The following is a 13,903-nucleotide window of genomic DNA, read 5'->3' as shown; positions in this document are numbered from 1 at the left end:
CAGACCTGCTGTGAAGGTGTGGCTTGTTACCTCTACTCTGGCTGTAAAGGACATGGGAGTGGCTCTCTAAGGAAGAATGATCTAATTCAGAAGAAATTCTGGAGAAACCCTAGGGAAAGTCAAACTCAGATAGGAAGCTTAGGCTGTGGTTTATGTTTTCTTATTGTTTGAGTTAGTAATAAAGTCAAATGAAAATTAATAAAGCCACAGAGGGTGAGTCTGGATGATAATTCATGATCTATGTGCTCCAAGGATAGGGCAAAGACTCAAACGCATTAACCTTCAGAGATTCCAAAGCCAGAAGGGGCCACTGTGATCATCTAGTCTGACCTCCTGTAAATACAGGCCATAGAATTTTCCTGAAATAATTCATGAATTCTTTCTTCCTAAATGTACATGACACAGGGTGGTGTGGTATACACTTATCTAAATTTGGGTGCCTTTGTTATCACATGTCCAACTGTAAAGGATTTAGATGAAGAGGAAAACTGTAACTTCAAATCTCTCAAAAATGGACCTATCATATAATCTCCCCAATGGCAAAAAAGCTTCTATTCCTACTTTGCAGGGCTAAAAAATATCGAACGGCCCATTTTTGGTGTAAAGTCAATCTATTATTTTTTCCAAGGGGAGGGGGAAAGAAAAGAGTGGAGAAAACATTAATTCTTTCAGTAGGTTGTTCTTTTGTTTTTAAACTGGAGACTGTTGAAAGTTGCTCAAGAGTTTGGAATGTTAAAATAAGACCCAATGAACATGGACTAGTAAATAAGTGCAATTTATTGGATGCCTTTGCTGAACACCTCTGAAAGTCAGGACGTGTTTTTTGGAATGATTTGGAATGACAGTCTCTTTCAAGTGGAGAAAATACATGTGTGTGTGTGTGTTGAGGCCCTTTACACGTTAATTTAAAAAAAAAAAAAATCAAAAAAGCATCAAGAACATTGCATTTATTTACCCTTTCAATAAAAAGCCTTTTGGTTTTAAACATACCCATATCCCCCAGCCATCGTCATTACTGGCTCGTTTCCTCCATCCACCCCGCCTCATAGTGAAGCTTCTGCTTAGGAAACAAAAAACAAAGGGTTGGTTGGTTTGTTTTTTAGCAGCATCTCCAATTCCACTTCGGTGATTGCATGCAAACAGACTGTCTTTTTCAATAACATACTCATGCACGTAATCAGAAGCTAAAATAAATGTAGCAGTTGCAAATTCAATCCTAAGAAAAGTGAAATGTAAAACAACCCTTTATTTAGGAGCTGTGAGATGCTTACCAAAATTAGTCCTCAGGGTGCCTGCTACGTCCTGCACTAAATATAGTATTTTCTTCTTGCTACTACAACACAGCATTACAGTGTTCAGTATCTACAATAATTTACTAGACTTTTATTGTCCAACATACACCTTATATAGCAGACCACTTCTAAGCAGTTTAAACAGGATTGCTACTATCCATGAACAATATTGCCAGTCAGCGATATATATTTTTCGTATTTGATATCTAGTGCATCTTGGGATGCAGGTTCAATTTTCGTGGTATCAGGCACTGGTTAATTACACTAGTGGATTTACATCTAATCTCAAAGGCTGTTGATGCTTTTATGTAAAAAACAAAAAAGAACAAAAGTCACTTTTTGCTTAATGGAGTGCCTCTTGGTTAAAATGACAGCTGATTTACCCCCAGGTTTGTTCAGAAAAATCAATTTACAAACTAAGACCAAAATCTCCCTTTCTGTGAACAGCTTAATACTGGCATCTGAGCTATGCATAGCAATACCTCCAGGTATAGGAGGAGACAGAAATAGTGGTGAGGAGAGGGAATGTATTGGACTATGGCTCCTAAAAACACTGCATCCAAATAATCCACATTCACTAAAGCACTGATATTGATTCTGAAATATTGACGATTGGTGTGGTGTGATTGCCGGGTCACTACCTAGAATATCACATCTGAGATTCTCTCAACCCATAAAGTGACTTTGCCTCTTAGGGAATATGCCCGTACCCCTGGAGAGGTTAAACAGAACCAAATTTTGACTTCAAACTTGAATATGGTGCAGTCTAGCAGAAATATTTTAAGTTACGCTGGTCACCTGGTTCTTGAGAACATAAAAGGGTTTTCTATTAGATTGCGTGCCCTTTAGTGGCCTGCAAGGAGAATGCCAGACCCCTAAAAGGCCTAATGGTAACCAACACCTTCCTGAAAAAACTCCAACGCCCATGAAGTAGTAAAAAGCTGCGAGCAATCTTGTGCTCAGATACACTAGTGGTGGGTATTTTAGGTAGGTTCTTTTTGTACATAACGTTCCTATATATCAGCAAGGTGGAGACTAACCTTATTGACATGGTCTCATAAACCAGGGATTCTATTTCATGAGCTGACCCTTTAAAACAACTTTTCTGAAGTCTTGTGACACACTAGACTTTTGACTCAAGAGATGGGAAGGTAATCTCCTACCAAAGGCCAGCAGGTCAGAGTACTACTACAATCAGGGGCAATAAAAATCAGACTTATTTTGTCTACTTTTAGTTTCATCAGGACAAGTGATCAGAAAGACAGGTATACATTAGGTGAACTCAAGAGATGGGGAACATGATGTCTGTCACACAGAAGCCCTCCTTTTCCTGGATTGGCATTACTGATTGCTGCAGATCTGCAAGCATTGAGATAAGCAGTCATCAGAAAACTTCAGATACATTTCCAACTTCCCTGGCAGATGGGACTCAGCCACTTCACTTGAAGTCTGAACACAGGCTAGGCAAGTGGAATTTCAATGATTATCAGATGTGTTCTGCCCAGCTTGTTCATTTGACATCAGTGCTGTGGTCTTCAGGTTACAAGTGATTAACAATCTTCCCATTTGCAGCTCAAGGAGTTTGATGAGGAACCAAGATCTCTGGGATGAGAAAGAATCCCCATCCAGTCTTGCACTTCTGGCGATGACAGCTCGCCCAAGAATCCAGCAAAGGCACGCACCCCCTGGAGAAATTCATTGGGCTTCCTCCAGCAGCGCTGGACTGCTAGAGCTAAGGTAATCTTTCCCTGCACACAGAATCTACTGAGCCAGAAAACTAGGTGAAGGAAGGGAGGTGCATGTTTACTGGTTCAAAGGATCAGAGCTATGAAAGATGACATGATGCTCATTACATAGATCATCAGCTTGAATGGATGTGTATTTGACTTCCTAATCTGAGCTTCTACAAGAAATGCTTTATCAAGCTTCTCCTGGAAGGGGTGGGGTGGGGGGAGAAGACTCTAGGGCTTGAAGACTGATCATGGGTGGACATATTTCAGAGAGGGGGTTAATCTCCTGAGGTTTATAATAACCCCTTCTTCCAGAAGCTCTATTGACCCCTGAAGGGCTCTCTAACCCTTCACAGACCAAATGCAAAGGCAGGACAGAATGTACCACATCTTCCTTTTGTGAAAACACACCACCGCAACTACCATGAGCATTAGAAAATGCTGCTACACAAACCACAAACAGAAACTAGGAATTATGATGCTCAGCACTCTTCTGGTCTCTCTCAAATACTTGTGTAACCCACTGGTAAAGCATGTGTTGTATGTCCCTGTATGAACTGGCTCACAGAGAGGATAACACTATACTTTCCCCCAACCAGTAACTCCTACCACTCAAAGGGAAAAGGTATGTGCTGTAGATCTGAAGGTTGTGGGTTCAAACCCTCCTGATTATCCATTTGAGGGGAGAGAATTCATGCATAAGTTAGTGTGAGGACAACAACTGAGCAAGAAACAGTTTTACCACCATATAGAACTCTGAGATTTCAAAAGTTTTCCCATTGTGCATCAGGATGAAACTGAGGCCATAAGTTTTTCACAAAAGGCAAGACAGAGCTGCCTCAGCCCCAGAACAGCCATCAGCCTGGTGGTTATGGCACTTATCTGAAATGTGGGAGACTGAGTTAATTAGTTCCATGCTCAGCCTGATTTGGTGACTAGAGAGTCAATCTCTCCCCCTGGCCAAATGATTAATTAGTTATACAAGGGGAAAGAGCTCCAGCTGGAGACAGAGACTCTATACCCTGGTAGTTAGAACACACTGTCATAGCTGGGACATGGGTAGTCTGACCTACTGGTTGGAACAGGAGCCAGGCTGGGTGAGATATCAAGAGATCAGACTGAGACAGGCCAGAGGGCAAAGCAGGAGTCAGCTGTCGGGAGGCAGGACCAGCAATTAGAAACAGGCAGAAGCAGCCATAAGCAGGGAAAAGCCAATTGCATAGATCATTTCCTGTTCCTGCACTTGGTTTAAATACAAGTAGGGAGCCAATCAGACCCCAGGACTGGAGTCGTGGGCGGCAGGTATAATAGGCTCTGCCTCCCCTGGTGCTACTGCAGTCGTCAGACCCCAAGTTGCGGGGTTTGGTGGTGAAGTTTTTGCTTTATTATGCCCCATGCAGGTTCCGGGGCAGCTAAGGAGGCGGTATATGCTATTCAGCTTCCTGGGTTCATTGGTAATCTCCCTGGACTGCAGAGAGATTACTGAGGAACCCAGGAAGTTGAGTAGCAAATACTGCCTCCTCAGCCACCCCGGAACCAGCATGCGGCATATCAAAAGTATCTCCGAAGAGACATTTTTCCCTGGGGCAACTTGGGTCTGGGGAGGGGAGGGGAGGGGAGGAGAGAAGAGGTGTCTCTGTGGCTGGCCCGAGGCTCTTTCGGGGGGGGGGGGGGGGGGGAACAGGGACGGGACGGGACTGGGCTTCGACTGGCCCAGGGCTCCTCTGTGCTCAGGACTGTAGCTGGTCCGGGGTTCTTGCGGCTGAATGTGGGGGTGGGCGGAAGGGGCAGAGCCGGGGGCTAGCCTCCCCAAAGGGGGGCTCCACCCATTGCCCATGACTAGAGTGCTCTGTCAGAGTTCAGCTTCTAGTTTTGCCAACTGTTAGCAGCTCACTGGGTGGCAGGGTGAAACTGACTAGCTCCTACAAGCCCTTTGGACCAGCATTCAAGAACTATGGTCCCTGACCCACTCATCTGGGATGTGGGACACCTCGGTCCAAGTCTCTGGTCTGAATCAGGCAGAGTTGGGACTTCAGCGCAAAGTCTCCCACAGGCTGAGTACCCTAACCATCAGGCTACTGGCTATCCTTGGTTGGTTGCATGCTTGCTCGCTCTCTGGTTTTGACCAGAAATTCCATCCTGAACCTACAAAAGTTTCACTGAAACTGGTATGTTCCCAGGAACTGTTTCAGTTTCAGTGAATTGGCATTTTCCAACTAAAAAGGATTCATTAGAAAATTCATAACTAGCTCTAGTAAGGAGTCTGGAGTAATTGGTGGAATGATTTTATACTCCAATACAATGTATGCAGAAGTGAACTGGGTGTTGTGTTAATATTAAGGCTGTTGATTAATCACAGTTAACTCATGCGATTAACTTAAAAAAATGAATCACAATTCATCGCAGTTTTAATCGCACTGTTAAACAATAGAATACCAATTGAAATTTATTTTTATTTTTGGATGTTTTTCTACATTTTCAAATATATTGTTTTAAATTACAACATAGAATAGAAAGCATACACTGCTCACTTTATATTATTTTTATTACAAATATTTGCACTGTAAAAACAATAAAAAGAAATGGTATTTTTAATTCACCTCATCCATGATGCAATCTCTTTATGGTGAAGGTGCAACTTACAAATGTACACTTTTTTTTGTTACATAACTGCCCTCAAAAACAAACAATGTAAAACTTTAGAGCCTACAAGTCCACTCAGTCCTACTTCTTATTCAGCCAATTCCTAAAACAAACAAGTTTGTTTTCATTTACGGGCAATAATGCTGCTGGCTTCTTATTTACAATGTCACCAGAAAGTGAGAATAGGCGTTTACATAGCACTTTTGTAGCAGGCACTGCTAAGTATTTACATGCCAGATATGCTAAACATTCGTATGCCCCTTCATGCTTCAGCTCCCATTCCAGAGAACACGCTTCCATGCTGATGACTCATTTTAAAAAAAAAAAATGAGTTAATTAAATTTTGACTGAACTCCTTGGGGTGGAATAGCATGTCTCCTGCTGTTTTACCCGAATTCTGCCATGTATTTCATATTATAGCTGTCTTGAATGATAACCCAGCACATATTGTTCGTTTAAAGAACACTTTCACTGCAGATCTGACAAAACGCAAAGAAGGTACCAATGTGAGATTTCTAAAGATAGCTACAGCACTCAGCCCAAGATTTAAGAATCTGAAGTGCCTTCCAAAATCTGAGAGCGATGAGATGTGGAGCATGCTTTCAGAAGTCTTAAAAGAGCAAAACTCTGATATGGAAACTATAGAACCCGAACCATCAAAAAAGAAAATCAATCTTCTGCTGGTGGCATCTGACTCAGATGATGAAAGTGAACATGCATCGGTCTGCACTGCTTTGGATCGTTATCGAGCAGAACCCATCATAAGTATGGACGCATGTCCTCTGGAATGGTGGTTGAAGATGAAGGGATATATGAACCTTTAGCACATCTGGCATGTAAATATCTTGCAATGCCGGCTACAACAGTGCCTTGCGAACGTCTGTTCTCACTTTCAGGTGACACTGTAAACGAGAAGCAGGCAGCATCATCTCCTGCAAATGTAAACAAACTTGTTTGTCTGAGTGACAGGCTGAACAAGTAGGACTGAGTGCACTTGTAGGCTCTAAAGTTTTACATTGTTTTGTTTCTGAATGCAGTTTTTTGTACATAATTCTACATTTGTAACTTCAATTTGCATTACAGTACTTGTAATTCCCTATATGAGGTGAATTGAAAAATATGGTTTCTTTTGTTTTTTAATGCACAAATATTTGTAAGCAAAAATATAAGGTGAGCGCTATATACTTGGTATTGTGCTGTAACTGAAATCAATATATTTGAAAATGTAGAAAACATCCAAAAATATTTAAATAAATGGATTTCTACTGTTTAATCTCACGATCAATCACGATTAATTTTTTTAATTGCTTGACGGTCCTAGCCAATATTTGTTTTACTGTGGCATTTTTAGTATTTGTGTTTGGTTAATGAGAGCTGTTCCTTTAAGAACAGAGTGCAGCACTTTATTATATTATGCATTAAAGACTGAGAGCAACGTGTGGGAGATTCTCCGTTTCTCCACACTGGAAGACCGTGCCTGAGTAACTCCAAAAAGGTCACAAAATACATTTGGTAAATTTATCATTCTAGAATGCATGCCTCCTTTCTGAGGCTGTAACATTAGCACTTGTGGGAGACTGGATGCCTCAGGACATTGCTAATGAGCTACAGAACCTTTCATCTGTAGCTGACCACTTTGAATTCAGCTCAGCAAGGATTAAAAATTGTTTTCATCTAATGGATGTTTTGTGGCCCTATATGCATTTCATGGCTCTCAGTTCCAGCTCCCACCTCACAAACCCATCACTGGCAAGCACACTCTCTTATGATGCATTTGTACAATGCCGAGCACAATGGAGTCTCATTCTCGGTTGTGTCTTCTAGCAAGAGCTCCTGCAGCAGGGGACAAAATTGTGTTACAATACATTTTTGAGTGTTAGTAACCCTAAAACATTGAGGGATGGGGCAACTGGAGTTTAAAATCAGCCTACATGCCAACATATAATGCAGGGAGGAGGGAGGAACGGGATGACACAGACAATTAAAAAAAACTTTTCAGGATTTTTGAAGTTCTTGGATTGACAATATCATTTTATAACAAAATGAACTATAAACTTGATGACCTGATACTGTTAGAGTAGTTTGAGCTGATTTTAGGAGGGAATGACCTCTAATACCATTACAGTCATTTGCAACTGCAAGCAGTTGCTGATGTCAGGGCCAGTCAGGCAATTTTAATCCAATCAATCCCTGACTACTAGTGTTTTAACCATATCTGTATAAAAATTACATGCATAGAACTGGCTGACTAAAAAACATTGGAAAAGTTTCTGGACCATACACTGCCACTTTCTGGGGGAGGGTGTTGAAGGGGAGAGAGAGTTTGGAGTAAGAAGGCCAACAAGCCTTAATCAAAAGATAAAACGGAAAACCCTCGATGAAGAATAAAGCATGTGACACAAAACAGTAAGCTAAGGAGTATGAGAAGTCAATAGTAAAACTCACTTTCCAGAATCTATGAAAAGCTGATCCATAGTCGTGTGTCAGAAAAGTGAAATGTTGTGTAATTTGCAAAAATCATGAGTATTAAAGCCGTTTAAAATTAAATTCCCTATATGTACATGACTGCTCATGTGAAATACACGGTAGCAGGAAATGTCATTTTGTCCCAAGAAACTCCTATTACTACATTGCTCCAGAAAATGCAACTTGAGGAGATACAGAAGTTCTACACAGTGTTGCTAAATATAATTTCAATTTCTGAGATTTTGAAATTGTCTTCAGTTTGCGATCTGCAGGCCAAAATGGCCTTAATCTTGGATCAAACTAAGTTAACACCTAAGAAGTGAAAGATTTTTAGATACAAGTGTCACAGTTCATGACAACTGCACCTGTATTCTCCCCCTCCCCCCCCCCGATGTCCAGCATGGGCACCCACTCTTTGTTTCTCAGCTGTCACCTCTCTTGGGAGGAGGCCAATCTCTCTCTCCCTTCTGAACTGTGGTTGCACAGTTTCCTGCCTACACTGTGTTATTCCCAGCAAACCAAACTTAGTCAGCCCAGCCTCTGTGCTTTGTAACTCTTCAAAAAGTTATGAACAACATAACTGCAAACAGTTATGAGTTACCACACATTTATTCTTAAAATGAAAGGATTACAGACCAAACATATTAAAAACAATAAAAGAACCAATGCACATGCTAAAAAGCTTATCAGAGGTCACCCCAACTCCAAATGGTAGGTGTCAATCCCTCCAAGCCTTCCATAAGCACTTGGGGTCACCCCCCTAGACAGAACTTTCTGTCCGACCCTGAGTCAGTTTAAACTCAATATATTATCTAAAAGGCCTCTCTTTACCAGATGGTCTCTGGAGAATCCAGTCTGAACTAGTATACAAGAGCCTCTCCAGCTAGAAGGTGTTGCAACCTGAGTGATTTTGCCTAATCACCCCCCACTGTTCTTGGCTACGGGAGGGCTGTGGCCACGCTCCAACCCCTCATGGAAATACATAAAATCCCTGGCTCACAATGATACATACACTTAATACGGTAATATCTCCCACAGATATTGTAGGAAATTGTCATATTTGTCACAGCAAGCAATTATAAAGTCTCTTACACAAGTGTCTCACACGAATACAGAAAGCTAGGTTTATTACTGTGTTTGCTGATGGAGCCATACACAGGTCTGTTGTTGAACAAGTATCTGTGTGCATCAGCATTGTACATTATGACAGTACATTTGGAATCTGGGACAACTGATTGTGATACACAAAGAATAAAAGCAACTTTAGGAATTGTGGGGATGAATACATAACAGCTCAAGTCAACATGAGTCAGGCTGAAAATAGATGGCGCAGCAGTGAATACAGGCTGCTCAAATGTTGTGCAGGCCACGTTTAGACAAGATACTAATTTTATTGTTGTGCACTACATCCAACTCTTACATCCTCCGAAACACAAGCACGCCGGACTCATTCTAAGACCAACTGGCAATGTCTCACTGCCCTGTAGGAACAGTGTTTCTGATCATTGCTAGTCACAATCAGCTTCGGAGCTCATCACAACTGTAGCTGTTTAACCAGCGGCAGCTTTCTTCTGTTCCTTGGGACATCAGCTTGAGTTTCAACAGAGTTTTGTTTTTTCCTCTATTCCCCTTGTTTCCGAGTCCCACAAGTGGCTCTTCCCAGCAATTCCTTTTAATACTTTTAGTTACTTGGCTCGATTAGTCTTTGAGTTGAAGAGTCAGCAGCTCCTTCAGGTAAGGACATGGCTTGCCACTGCCACAATTCATAGGCACAGAATTCAACATACTGTGGTTGATTAGCTTCATAATTTCCCTCATGTATTCATATTCTTTTGGGATTTAGCAATGTGATGGCCTCAAAGCTTTGCCAGAACTATTGCCTTCTCAGTACAGTGTGCCTCTATGCTTACTTTGAAGTGCTGCGTTCCCATCCTAACTTACTAGTTTCAGGACCTTCTCTCAGCACATGGAAATTATTTCTGTCTGATATTCTCTTCCAGATTCAACTGAAGTGATGTTCAGAGGCACCAAGTTCCTTGAGGTTATACAGTGGTCTCTGTCTTGGGGACATCACCTTATTCTCTTTGGAGAAAGCAGAGCTCCTCAGATCTCAAGGCCTCCAAATGACAGTCAAGTCTCAATCATTCTTGGCCTGGAGAGGTCTGAAGGTGTCTACCTTGAAGCAGACGCCTAAAACAGCATCCAGAGCACAGCCACATCTTTGCTTTGTGGAGATGGATGCAGGAAGGCCTCAAGTTAAAAGTAGCCTTCCCCTGGATAAAACACATGACTTGCAGCTTTACTGGATGCCATCTTCAAGTAGAACTTTTATGTATACTATTTCTCTTCTCCCACTCCTTCAACACCCTCTTCTCAAGCCATTCATACTTTTAAACAGTTTCTGATTTGCCTTCTCTTGATGGCAGACAGGTCCAAGCAAGTAGATTCGCTCCTGCCATTTTTTGTGGGAAGAAGGGAGGAATGTTTTAAGCCAGTGTGGCTGAATCCTTTCTCCCTCCTGTATGAGAAAGAAATATAAATGAGAGAACCTTTCTAAAATGATGACAGTTGACAGCTGCTGGTCATTCAACAGATTAAAAGGAGTGTGCACTACAACTTATTTTCAAATGGGGAACACATTGCTGAAGATCCTAAATTTAGCTCATCAGATCTGGAAGCCCAAATATAAAGATGGTGCATGTTGTATTTAAAACATGGGAGGTTATTGTGTTTCTGCTTGCTTTTTACATTAGAGATAACAATAAATGGCCCTGGTTTTGCTTGAGGACTTTTTCCCCAGTTTATTTAATGTAGGCATTTAACAAAATTGTGTGTGACCAGTTTCACTGCTCTCCTCTCTAGTTAAGCTTCTCCTTTACAAGAAATCAGAAAAACCTTTAAAATTACTTAACATAATTTTTTAAAAGAAGTTTCATGGTGTCAGTAGAGGAGGTTTTTGAAACAAACTGATAAATCAAACAGTAATAAGTCACCAGGACCAGATGGTATTCACTCTTACATCTGAAGGAACTCTAAGATAATATTGCAAAACTACTAATTGTGGTATCCAACCTATTGCTTAAATCAGCCTCTGTACCATATAAGTGGAAGACACCTAACATAACACCTATTTTTAAAAGGCGATCCAGGCAACTATAGGCCAGTAAGCCTAAGTTCAGTATCAGACAAATTGGTTTAAAACTATAGTAAAGAACAGAATTATCAGACACACAGATGAACACAATATGTTGGGGAAGAGTCAACACAGCTTTTGAAAAGGGAAATCATGCCTCACCAATCTATTACAATTATTTGGGTGGAGGAGGGTCAACAAATATGTGGACAAGGGTGATCGAACGGATATAGTGTACTTGGACTTTCAGAAAGCCTTTGACAAGGTCCCCCACCAAAGGCTCTTAAGCAAAGTAGACAGCCATGGGATAAGAGGGAAAGTCCTCTGATGGATCAGTACCTGGTTAAAAGACAAAAAATAAAGAGTAGGAATAAATGGCCAGTTTTCACAGTGGAGAGGGGTAAATAATAGGGTCCCCCAAGGATCTGTACTGGGTCTTGTGCTGTTCAGCATATTCATACATGATCTGGAAAAAGGGGTAAACTGTGAGATGGGTAAGAGTTACAAAGGGATCTTACAAAACTATGTGATTGGGCAACAATGGCAGATGAAATTCAATATCGATAAGTGCAAAAAAATGTACATTGGAAAAATAATCCCAACTATACATACAAAATGATGGGTGTAAGTTAGCTGTCACCACTCAAGAAAGATTTCAGAGTCATCGTGGATAGTTCTTGGAAAACATCTACTCAATGTGCAACAGCAGTCAAAAAAGCCAACAGAATGCTGGGAAACATTAGGAAAGGGTAGATATGATGACAAAAAATATCACAATATCTTTACATAAATCCATGGTATGCCCACACCTTGAATACTATGTGCAGTTCTAGTCACCTCATCTCAAAAAATATCTATTAAAATTGGAAAAGTACAGAGAAGGGCAACAAAAATGACACGGGGTATGGAACAGCTTCCACGTGAGAAGAGGTTAAAAAGACTGGGACTGTTCAACTTAGAAAAAGAAATGACAAAGAGGGATGGGTGGATATAATACAGGTCTATAAAATCATGAATGGTATAGAGAAAGTGAATAAGGAATTATTTACCCTTTCACATGACACAAGAACCAGTGGTCACCCAATGAAATTAACAGACAGCAGGTTTAAAACAAATACAAAGAAGTACAGTAGATATTTGTTTGCATCAACACCTTGTAAGAGCAACTTTTCACCTGGGAACACTTTCCCTACTGTGTATTGTCCACTTGGTAACAGCAACATAGTCACCACATAAGAGCAACATTTGTGACATTGTGACATCACCTCCAGGGGTGCAGACTGCGGGGGGGGGGGCATATAGGGTACCCCCAAATTGCATACTCTATCTCCATTCCCCTCCTGACCTGGACCTTCAGCACCATGCACACGGCCCCATCTACTTGCTCTGCCTGACAGAGCCTGTGTGGAGAGCATGTATAGCAAGGAGTTTGAGGAGAGGGTCTGGAAGAGATTTTCAGGGTGGGGAGAAGCTGGGGTCGGGGGAGCAGCAGAGGTGCAGCTCAAAGGTTTCCTCCTCCCTTCCTCAGCATCTGGCTTGCAAGCGGCAATAGGCTGGGTTGTGTTTGCTATTTTGCAGTGGGGAGTATCAGGACCCCCCTCCCAACACTGACCTGTCCCCTCCATCTCGGTTGCCAGTGGCGGGGTGTGGCTGTGCTGTTTTGCAGTGGGTGGTCGGGGGACCTCGCTCCCCAGGGCACTTACCTGTCGCCTTCCCCACTCCCAACTCTGCTGTCCATGCTAGGAGCCACCCCCACCTTGCAGGCTGCACAGGGTGCCCTCCCCAGCCACCCTTCCCTCCCTCACCAGGGTGGAGCATGAAGCTGCCAGCAAGAGTATCCTCAGCCTGTTGGCAGCCGGGCTTGCTCAGCCATTCTTCCGACTGGGGGCTCCCCTGCCAAATCTGGGGTTCCCCTACCCCATACTCCTCAATTCCCTCCCACAACATGGCTGACCCACCCCTTCCAAAATGCTCTTAACTCTTCATAGGCCTTTGGTCAGATGACACTCCCCATAACAGCAACAGCTGCTTAGGAGCAACATAGAAAAAGGGCACCAATATGACAAGGGTTTACTGTACTTCTTCGCACAACAGGAACTCGTTGCTAGGGGATAGTGTGAAGGCCAAAAGCATAACTGGGTTCAAAAAAAGAATTAGATAAGTTCAAGGATAGGTCCATCAGTGGGTATTAGACAAAATGGTCAGTAGGGATGTAAAATACTAAATGGTTAAACAGTTAACCGGTAAGCATTAGTCTTACCCATTACCCTACCCTAACCGTTAGCTCCCAGCCCCGGCCGACCAGCCGACTCTTGCCCTTCTCTTTAATTGGTTAACTGTTTAAAATATATAATTTTAATTGTTTAAATGGATAACTTTTAAAATGGATATTTACATCCCTAATGGTCAGGAATGCAACCCCATGCTCTGGGTGTCCCTAAGCCTCTGACTGCCAGAAGCTGAGACTAGATGATAAGGGAGGGATCACACAATAATTGCCTTGTTCTGTTCATTCTCTTTGAATCGTCTGGCACTGGCCACTGTAAGAAGACAGGATACTGAGCTAGATGGATCATTGGTCTGGCCCAATACTGCCATTCTTATAATATTTAAAGTCTGCTTTATTAGAAACAGTTTTT

General features: G+C 42.0%; 1 protein-coding gene across 2 annotated transcripts in view; it reads right to left on the bottom strand.

The window, feature by feature from the left end:
- The window catches only part of REV1 (REV1 DNA directed polymerase), a 93,206-nt gene that overhangs the window by 74,532 nt on the left and 4,771 nt on the right, over positions 1 to 13,903 (bottom strand). For both annotated transcript variants that reach the window (XM_074965064.1, XM_074965072.1), the window contains exon 2: positions 991 to 1,057. In XM_074965064.1, the coding sequence (XP_074821165.1) occupies positions 991 to 1,047 (57 nt within the window). In that variant the 5' untranslated portion in view covers positions 1,048 to 1,057. The remainder of the gene's footprint in view (positions 1 to 990; positions 1,058 to 13,903) is intronic.

Source organism: Natator depressus, chromosome 1 (genome assembly GCF_965152275.1).
Source record: "Natator depressus isolate rNatDep1 chromosome 1, rNatDep2.hap1, whole genome shotgun sequence".
NCBI lineage: Eukaryota > Metazoa > Chordata > Testudines > Cheloniidae > Natator > Natator depressus.
Note: the sequence above shows the minus strand (reverse complement) of the source record. Positions and strands in the feature narration are given on the sequence as shown.